Below are 10,789 nucleotides of genomic sequence, written 5' to 3' on the forward strand. Positions count from 1 at the left end.
GCCTTATAAACAATGGGGGGTTATTCAAACGTGATCGCTGTTGTATGCATTCACAGGAATGACTGCGCATGCGTTTGGATCGCCGTACGCTCACCCGAGGCTAAATGGCGCCAGAAAAATGTTTATTTTATTGCAATCCCCTCGCAATTTGACTGACAGGAAGCCGGCGTTTGGGGGGTGGTACCCAGATGTTATCTGGAAGTGTCAGAAAAACCGCAGGCATGCCTAGGCATTTTCAGGGAGGGTATGTGACGTCAGCACCGGCCTTGGTCAGCCTGTCTCTGTCGCACGCTTGTGGAAGGTTCAGAGCTACGCACAGACTGGACTAAACGTTCGATAGTGAGCGAGTTGCGAATGGATTTTCTGCTCTGCGAAATCACCCATCAGCGATCAGGTTTGAATCAGGCCCAATAAGCGACCACAGAATGAATAGTTTACTTAACCTAAGAACATCCCCTACAAGTACGGCTTTCCTGATAGGTGAGGACATCTAGGTGAAGTACCTGGCTCTGAACAGAGTATAAATTCAATCCTGACAAATACAAAAACGGGGTCCTCTACAGGTTCCTGAGGAAGTCATGTTTCCTGCAGAGAGCTTTCAGGAAACATACGTAGGCGTAAGAATGTGCAATATATTATACTTGCTGTTTATCAGCTACTGAGGACTAGTGACTGTCAAGAGTGTATCCACAACAGGTGGTAGTGTCAAATGAGCTCAAATCTGTATAGAAGGAGTTCTATACTGATTTATTTCAATGTAAAATATATATTTAGTGGAGAGATAAATAGTCTGATGACAGTAAAGTAAGAAAAGGACAGAGATAAGTGCCCTAAAGTCTTTGTTTTAGGCGCAGTTGATAAGTCTATGTCCCTTATGCCTGTCTTTTAGGAGGAAGAGAGAGGTATGTATTCTGACACCTGTGTATTGGGAGGAGGTGAGAGGTATGTATATTACTGTGCCTTGTATTCTGAGAAGGTGAGAGGTTTATATCCTGATATCTTTGAAATAGGAAGAGGAGAGTAAACTGTAGACAGATACCATTAGGTTAACAATAGGTGGAGAGACCTGTTTCCTGATGTCTGTGTATTAGGAGCAGGGGTGGATTAAGCCTTCGGTGGGCCCAGGTTACTTTAGACAGGGGGCCCCCCTCCCACTTGTCATTACTGGCCGCAAACTGCACAGGAGAATATTACACTGTCAAAACACAGAGTAAAGGCAGTATAAACTTGGTCAATGGGTAACTGCAGGGTTGGGAATTCATATATATATATATCTCTCTATATATCTATCTATCTATCTATCTATCTATCTATATATATATATATATGTATATATAGATATATATCTATATAGACAAATGAAATAAAGCGGCACTCTGAGGCTTTTTAGGTGGTGAAGACAAGGGGATTAATTTTAATCAATGTGCTAAGCAAGAAGTAAAGTTTCGGCCCGCCGGGCTCCGAAACGTTACTTCTTGCTTAACATATGGATTAAAATTAATCCCCTTGTCTTCACCACCTAAAAAGCCTCTGAGTGCCGCTTTATTTCATTTGTCTACATTGGAGGCACCAACACCTCAATTGATAGCACCGGAGCCAGCTACAGTCAGCTTCTATGCCAATTCTTGAGTGCCAGGCCCTCCTCTTTTTTTCTTTCTTTCTATCTATATATACCACATGAAAAGCCTGTGTTTGTCCCTCTGTACATTACTCTGTAGGAGACCTCACAGGCTCAGCACTGCCTTTGATTAAGAATCCTCCCATGATGAGGCCGCTGCTGCTGTCTTCCATGGGCCTGAGAAGCATGTGATGGGCTCCATCAATCAGAGCTCAGCACAAGCTTCTCAGCCTCTGACCTCCTGTGCAAAGTCTCATGGGTCAACTCCCAGTAATGCACTGCACACTTGTGCAGTCAGTGTGCCTTGGCTCCCATTGCTCAGCCCCATTAATCATTGTCACAATGGCAGATAGTTGAAGCTGCAGCACTACCCCACTGCCATGCACAAAACCTTTAGCTTAATTTTTTAAAGCACAGGGGGCCCTAGATAGAGGGGGGCCCAGAGGTACTGACCCCCCCTAGCCCTGGTTAGAAGGAGTTGTCTGTGTCCTTATATCTGTGTATTAGGATGAGGGGTGCAGTCTGTGTCCTAAACTCTCTATCTCGTGTCTGTGGGGCCAATTCAGACCTGATGTGAATTTTGCAGCCCAATGATCAGTTAGCCCCTCCCCGCCAGAGTGAAATCCCACCCATGTATAGCTGCTAATGGATTTTCCCCCCGCCACCCGTCCTGCTGTGGACGTCAGCGTCCCTCCCTCCCAATGGCTGGAATCGGCCTGCTTTTAATGGAAAATGCTGGGGTGCCACCCACAAAAGCCAGCCAGCTGTCAATCAGCAAGTGCAGTATACAGCCTGCGTTCAAAAGTGATAAAATGAAGAGTGATAAGCAGACAGCCAATCAGCTCCTACCTGCCATGTCACAGACTGGGTTTGAAAAATGTCAGTCCGGAGCTGATTGGCTGATCCTTATGCGAGCTCAGGGAGGACAGAAACCTCCCGTGGAGCAGAAGCCCCAATATCTGTGTATTAGACTATGGGGGCGATTCTAATCTTCTCACATTGCTGCGAGTTTGGCCCCATCCCAATGGTTGTGGGACCGCACATGCACAGGTCCCCTTTGCGAATGGCTTCGGCGACTTGCATAATTGCCAAGCCGTTCTCATGGTTCGGGGCGGGCGGGGTGTCGACGCTGTGCGTTCCCATGGCTATGTGGGCAGGATGATGTGTGCCGGGGGACGGGAGGCTGTCACAGGACTTCAGCCGCCCGCCCTGTCTTCGTCCCACTCACAAATAAAAGTCAGTTTCCACGGACTTTCATTTGCAAAGCCAGGTGAAATCATTCCATGGCTGGCAACCATCGAATGATTTCTCCTGCAGCGGAGACATGCGAGGGGAGGTGTCTTCGTAACACGCATGGTTGCAAGTGGGATCGGCGGTGGGTATGCGATGGGGCAGACTCTCTAGAGCAGTGGTGGCCAACCTGTGGCTCTCCCCCTTGTAAAGTGCGGCTCCTGCTCCCACTGCTGCCCGCCGCCCACCGTCCGTCCCAGTCCCCCCTGCTGCCGGTTCCCTGAATCCCTTCTCCTTCTGAGGGGAGGAGAGTGCGCATCGCGCATCTCTCCTACCCCTTACTGTGCATCCTTGTGACTGGGCCGTCTGCCAATTAGAGCTCGTGGGCCAGCAGCCAATCAGGAGCCGGCCAGCGAGCTTTGATTGGTGGACGGCCCAGTCACAGGGAAGTGAGGGGGAAAGAGACGCGCGGTGTGCTGTGCTCTCCTCCCCTCGGTGACATCACAGGACTGCAGGGGGACGCCAGACTGTCCTCTCCCCGCCCGTCAGCAGCAGCAACAACGGTGAGTGCTGCTGCTGGGAAATTTGCACTGTGGGGGCATACCAGCTTTTTGGCACTGTGGGGGCATACCAGCTTTCTGGCACTGTAGGGGCATACCTGGCACCGTGTGTATCTGGCACTATTGGGGGCATATGTATATATATGGCACTGCACTATTGGAGGCATATTTGTATCACACCCACCCAAGGGGTCAAAATAGACTACGCCCCTTTTTTTGGCGCATGCGCTTTCGGCGTGCGCATGATGTCGGCTCTTTAGCTTGACTACCGATATTTTTCGGCTCTTTACCTCTGACCGGTTGGCCACCCCTGCTCTAGAGCCTCAGCCAACCACAATCAGGTCTTACGTCTGTTACTTGAGAGATACCCGGATACCTAAGTAATAGTGGCCCTTATTCTGATTGATGCGGACTTTACCGCGTTCTTACGGATCGCGTCTTGACGGCGTCTGCGCATGCGTGGAGAACGCTACGCGCATGTGCCACGCCTTGACTCGGTACCAGTTCGGACAAAGCCCGTCCAAAACTGGTCACCGCAATCAGTCGGGAAATAGGGGCGTATTATGGGCGTCATGCGGAATGACACATGGGCGTAGTTTCAAAGTGGGCAAAACGGGGCGGAAATATGGGCGGACACGGGGGAGTACACTTATGTTGGGGGGCGTACATTCGGAAACCACTCCGAATGCACGCGAGCAAAAAGGGCTGAAATGTGCGGTGTCCACAAGTGTACTATTGCTTTGCGGACACCACTCGTTCATGCGGTAGGCGAACGTACGCCTAATGACTACAACCATTAACACCTGAACCCAATACAATCTACTCCTTTACTCATTACTCACTAATAGGACGCTTGTCAGTGCTTTAATTGAAACCATTGCTGCTTCAAGGAAACCTTAGTAATCCCCCACATATGCTGTACTTGTCCCACACTTAAAAACTGCTAACAATTGACATGACAGAATATTAATACTAGCAATACACATGTGTATTCGACATGTACTCATGAAACCACACATTTTGGGTAAAGTAAACACATTTATTTATATTCATGTCACACTCAATGCCACTGTCATGCAATGACCATAAAATTAAACATCAAAACTATAAACAACATGCCAGGAATGCAGCAAAATAAATAATAATAAAACACAAATATAATAGCACACAGATGGACTCCAGCACCTCCTATGTGCCACTGCACATGTAGCCAGTGGGAAATGAGGAGGCTGCTGGCCCTTCTACAGCAGGGCAAGCTGCACCTGACCATTCTACAGCAGGGCACCCTACACCTGGCCCTTCTGCAGCAGGCCAACCTGCAGGACCTCAAGGACCAGCTTCTTTAATTTTGATTTTTATATTTTTTAAATTATGTTAATTGTGGCATTAATAAAATTGTTTATGCAAGTTCACAGTTGTTGGTTTTATTTGCACTTTAAATAGTATATGTGTAGATTGATTATAATCTTTTACACAGGGTGTAATACAAAGCATTGCACTTACATTGCTGTAAGGGTTAATAATGTGTGCTATGCATGTGTTAGGCATGCTTGTAAGGATATATTGGAATCTAATTGATTCCAATTCCAAATAAGCAGTTTTTTATGAGGATAGGTAATTGAATAAGTGGGTCATGTGATGTCTTGCAGAAGATACTTCATAGTGGGTTGTTTGGCGTAAATCCTCCGCTTACGTGCGGTAGCACCGCTTGGCTCCCGTTCGGATGCGGTATTCCCGAGCATACTCTGTAATACTCTGTAATACCGTGCCGAATCGGAGTGTTTCTCCCGCACACGCATGGTTTGTATGTCGTCCGTAAACACGCCCTGTTCTTAAAGAGTGAGTCCGTCCGAATGCGGTGGACCCGTGGGCGTTTCTACGGACGATGGCCGCACGCGGCAAAACACCGTGGCGTGCGGACCGCTCCGTAAGAATGCGGGAATATCCGCACAGATCAGAATAAGGGCCAGTATTAGGAAGTGGTTAGTGGGGGCCCAGGAATGAGAGCCCTAGGAAGAGGCAATACAGGAGAAGTTGTGAGAGGGTGACTGTCAGTGCACAGCCAGCACTGCAGCCTTTCCTACAGGGTAAGGACACAGTGGCGAGAGAGGTGAGGGGGGACTGACTCTCCCCACCCCCTACACGTTCTGCTGCTTAGTGCAATAGTAAGGCAGAGAGGAGCAGCTGAGGTAAGGGCGGGACAATGCAGCTTCCACCAATCCGCTGCCGGGATTTACATGCCAAGCTCCCGCGCTAGCCAATGGGAGTGTAGGGGAGAAAGAGGAGTGGGCTGGGACTGGGTATGTTTGTGTGAGTGTAGCTCGGCACAGAGAGATCCTCCTAAGTGTGTACAGTATGGTTTCTGGGGGGGAACACTCACTCTCTGCCCGTTGGGGAGGCTGCTGAGCACTGGAACCCCGTGCACACGCCAGGCGACAGAGGGAGGTAGGTAACCTGGGCTCCAGGGGGGCACATACGGGGGATGTTCCTGCAGTTGCCTCGGTACTGCCGGGGTACTACTACTTGGTGTTGCATTAGTGCAAGCTCCCTGACCCAGCTAGTGAGGGGGGAGACTGGTGTTCGACCCTGGAGGTAGGGCACTAGAGCCTTAAGGGGTGGCATTATAGTTCTCCATTAGATATCTGCGGTGCATATAGGGGGCTTCTATCCCTCCCACCCCCCAGCTGATGCATGTCACTGATCTAGCTTCAGCCTCCGGTAACCTTGTCATGGCTTTAGTAGAAGCCCTCTATGTGCTGGCTGCGGGGCATCCCGGGCTATCCCTACCCACCTCGCCCTCTATACCTCTCCGTCTCCGGTCACTTTAATCTTTAAAAGCCAAACACATTACATGCCTTCGTTTCATCAAGTTGCATTCGAGACCATTCTGCGCAGGCGCCGTAGCGCCACCCGCTGCTGCCTTATGGGAAGTGTAGTTCTCTTGGCCATAGACCCTCGGCAGTCACGGCGCTCAGGGACACTACAGCTCCCGTCGTGCTTTGCGAGGGTGGGCGGGGACCGAGAGAACCCTAGATGCTAAACTTAAATGCAGCGGCGGGAAGCGGGGATAGAATCATAGAATAGAACGCCGGGAGAAGATGAGAGAGACATTGTAACCGTCACCTCCTATGTCGCGGCGCCCGCAGTGCTGTGAGTATATACTGCGCTGTGAGTATACTGTACCTACAGTAATCTGTCCTCTCAGTGTCAGCAATCTGTGTCATATATGTCCCATTATTCAGTGTACCGGGTGCCTGCGTGGGACATATATGTGTTGTACCCATTATAGTGTTGTTTATATGATTATTTTGTTGCCCGATACCTCAGTGTGTTATCAGATGCTGCGTAGGTTGTGTATCTGGTGCTGCTACACTAAATGCAAGGTGTGTGGTGCTGCATTGTATGTATAGGGTGCAGGTACATTGTATGCATGGTGCGCTTATATTGTATGTATGTGTATGCTGCATAGTGTGTGTCTGATGCTGGTACATTGTATGCATGTTGTGTCTGGTGCTCTTACATTGTATGTATGCATAGTGTGTTGCATAGTATTGATGTTGTGTGTCTGATGCTGTTAGGTTGCATGCTGTGTATGTGTGTGCAGGACCTAACTTTGAATGATTATACTGCAATAATATATATATTGCAATGTCTTTTTAAGAGAATGTGTATAAATGAAGCTGGTATATGATGCATATAAATGTGCAGGTATACTGTTAGGGCAATCCTTAGCCAGAGATTGCAGAGAGCTAGCCATCTAATATATGTAACTGTGCACTGTGTCCACATCGTATTACCCCCATTCCCATAGATCTTCCCTCCTTCCACCACGCACATACACCTGTGACTGAATATTCTCATTATTGCTCCTATGTTTGTATCATCCATCGGACCTTGTTGGTATTTTCCAAGATGTTTTTTTTCCCCCAGAAGCTGGAGAAGGAGGAGTTGGCTCTAGATGAGGGGGGAGGGTGGGCTCTCATACTGGGGTGGGGGAGGATTAGGGATGAGCCTGCTCTTGTAATAGGATCTCTCCAGCTCTACACTTCTCTATTAGCATCTCGGCTTTGTTCACTTAATTTTTTTTTCGTACACAGAATGTTTTAAATACAAGAATGTCCTTTCATTTAATGTCACTTCCCCTGTACACAGTTATGAATTTGGCTTTTTTTTTTTTTTGTTAAAGCGTCGAGTCTTATTACACGTTTTTGTAGTGTTTCTAATAGTAATCCTCATTAGAACTAAACAATAAGTGTGTAAAGTGGAATTGCTTTAGGTCTAGAAGGCTACAGTGCAGAAATAAATGACGTTCCCTGGGACAGTGAGAGGCTCCAAACACAGCTCTCAAGGACCCCTAACAGTCCAGGTTTTAAGTACATCTGTTTGCCACAGGTGACGTAATTAATACTTGAGTCACGGTGCCTTGAGGAGTGTTTAGGATCCAAGTGCATATGGTCCTTATTGCCAAGCTAGGATCGTATACCTGCTAATGTCCTATGCCCCTCTTAATGCAGAATGTTAAGATTGTGTACAGTGTTGTATATTTATTAAGGTGCCCAGTGAATGTGTGTATGAAGGTTGCAAACAACAACCCCCCCCCCCCACGTCTGTTAAACTGCCTCTACTCTACTCTATAGTCTGAAAAAATTAGGGGCAGTCTTTAAGTCTTGTTGGGGACAGTGCGCTATATAAGTAAAATTATTAGTTTGCAACCTGTTATTCCTAAAGTGAGATACCAAATTACTGTAATAAAGTAACATAGGCTTATTTAATCACACTTTCCAAACTTGCAAATCCTTGTCACTAGCCGCATAGTCTAGTGACAAGGAACCCTGGTCACTAGCTGCATAGTCTAATGCTGGCCACACATCAGACCAACTTTCCTCCAACCATCCAACTAGTTGGTTGGTTGGACTGAAAATCTGGTACTGTATGGGGCCAAATGGCAATAAGCTATTTGCTCACAAGCTCAGGAGAATGGACAAAAACATTCAGTGATATTGTTTAAATCAAATAGGTCCAACTTCAGTACATTGTCTGAGTGACAGTTGTTGTCCATTTTCCAATATGGGAAACAAATGATTTAATTACAAATTACATTTGCTCCTATCCAGTACCAGGTTTTTATTCCATCCAACCAACTAGTTGGAGGAAAGTTGGTCTGATGTGTGGCCAGCTTAACAATGCACTATCCCATGCCCCAGCTATGTGTGCTCAGTGATCTCTGCAGATCAGTGTTCTCCAGCGAGATCACTGGTGCTTTTGACTGCATGAAGTCCAAATATATAGTCAGGCGATGGGACCGTGAAACGCTATAGGCTGCGGTCTGTGTTTAATTTCTAAGCAATCTATCTGAAATTGCCCTGAGTTTGCCAATTTTATTTTGGGGTAGCCATAAATTTACCTTTCTAATGACACTAACAAATTAATTTGGGCATGATATAGCACCACACTTGTTTGACTTTCTTTTTCTGCTAAAAATTAAATGTCTGTTGTACTAAATATTTATTTATTTTTCTCTCCCTTTTTTTACAGTCTGAAATGCCTACCAGGGGTCTCAAAAGGAAATATTCTGAGTGGGAGGAATCTGTTCTGGATGGACATCTGTCCTTTCAGACAGACAGCTACTCTTTCTTTCGTCAGTCCCTGCTTAACATTTCGCTTGAGAAGTTCAATAAGGGCCGCACAATGATCGAGCCGAGCCTGCGACGATACGTTCTCATCGCCAACACTCTAAGAGTTATCCAGGAAGAGATTTGTCATGAGAGTCCGTGCCCTTTTCCATGCAATCCATCTTTCGGGAGTGACATAGGCCCCGGTCTCCCTCAAGATATGGAAAGTTCCCCCCTGCCTTCTGTGGAAGATGATTTCACTGTATCTTCTGCAATTGCTTCTATTTTAAGAGAGCTAGAAAGTGTTTTGGATGAAAGCTGCCCACAAGGGCCTCACCGCGCCTTTGGCATGCTTGAGTCTGCAGCCAAGATGGAGTCCCACAGCGGTTCACCAACCCCTTCACCTGCTCAGCCAGCAAGTGATCCCATAACGACTATGAAGGAACAAATTCTTAATTTCAACTCCGGCTCTCTGGGCGATGGCAAAGAAATTGCTTTAATAAAAGAACTGGTGCTGGCTGCAGCCTCTACAGAAAGCCTGCCTGAGCTTCCAGTAGCCATGGACACCTCCCTGTTGGAGGAGAAGCCGGCTGAGGCCTCCTCACTATCTAACTTGCCTGAAGTAACGATTGCGATGGACACTTTCATCCCTGAAAACGTGGCTGCTGCGCCACCGCCGGAGCAGAGTATTTCAGCAGTGCCTACTAAAGAACTGAAATCTACAGAGGCCGTCTTTGGTAGTTTCGAGATCATGAATTCCAGTTATCTTAATGGTGTTTCCTTCGATGACCCCTTTTCCGACATAGACACTTCTGTGTTTGAGAAAGAAACCCCAAACTCTGCGAACAGCCGACCATCGTCTTCAGATGAACCATGGTTCGCTCCGTCTTGTAATTCTCAAACGTACACCTCCAGTCACGGGATTCGAGATTCAAATGAACTTGATAACATCATTGAAATATTAGTGGGCTCCTAGTCTCTCGAGTTGGCGGTTAAGACGTTTATTTTCTGAAAGACTGCCCAGTATAAGGCTTTTAAGCTGGAAAGACTGAGGAAATGCAACTTTTGCACACAAACTGTTTTATCCTTTTGCTGGTTATCTTGCGGTTAAAGCAGGAGTTGTGTCCATCTAGTAACCAGGGGTATTTATTGTTTACAGAAGCAATGCAGTAATATATAAATTTTATATCCACCTGCATACTGCAGACTTGTCAGGGCTGATCATGTGGTGCACATGGCCTCCTAGTTCTGTGACTAGTCTTAATACCAGAATGTATTATGGGATGGGGTTTGCCAAAGGCTCACGGGGCAGGCAGTCCACCTTGTCTTCTATGAAGATCCTAATTTTATGTATATTGGTCCTTTTTTTTTTTTTTTCTCTCCCTCAATGCCCAGATCTATTTTTACAGATAAAGATTTTTTTTATTCCCCTATGCATACAAGCTGTGGAGGGTCAAATATTGGGTGCTACACAGTCACTTTATAAGGATTGAATTGCAAATAGTCTTCCACAGTCTGAGTGCCAACATTTCATACCTGCGGCTCTAATCCTTCTCTCTAACGACCCCCCCCCCCCCACACACACACACACACACACACTTTAATTTTCTCCTATATTCATTATTTTTTGTTTGACCACTTCTTCCCTGAGGTCTCTTGTCAGGATGTCCTGATCTGCTTTTTTGTGCTAACCAGGTAAATACGGTCATATACATGCAGTGGTTTAAATACCCATTAAGTCTCAGTATTGCCTTTGGATTTCCCAGGGC

At 46.9% G+C, this 10,789-nt stretch overlaps 1 protein-coding gene across 3 annotated transcripts; it reads left to right on the forward strand.

Annotated features, from left to right (window-relative positions):
- The first annotated feature begins 5,699 nt into the window (after nt 1–5,699).
- LOC146035983 (uncharacterized) lies at nt 5,700–10,584 on the forward strand. Of its 3 annotated transcripts, none has more exons than XM_083159718.1 (2): nt 5,700–6,576; nt 8,944–10,584. In XM_083159718.1, the coding sequence occupies exon 2, from the start codon at nt 8,950–8,952 to the stop codon at nt 9,994–9,996; it is 1,047 nt and encodes a 348-aa protein (XP_083015844.1). In that variant the 5' UTR covers nt 5,700–6,576; nt 8,944–8,949; the 3' UTR covers nt 9,997–10,584. The 3 variants fall into 3 exon arrangements, with proteins under 3 accessions (XP_083015844.1, XP_083015843.1, XP_083015842.1); XM_083159717.1 differs by having other exon boundaries at nt 5,700–6,558; XM_083159716.1 differs by having other exon boundaries at nt 5,700–5,853.
- The last annotated feature ends 205 nt before the right edge of the window (nt 10,585–10,789 follow it).

The sequence above is a fragment of the Crinia signifera genome, chromosome 9 (assembly GCF_055691185.1).
Source record: "Crinia signifera chromosome 9, ASM5569118v1, whole genome shotgun sequence".
In the NCBI taxonomy this organism is placed as follows: Eukaryota; Metazoa; Chordata; class Amphibia; order Anura; family Myobatrachidae; genus Crinia; species Crinia signifera.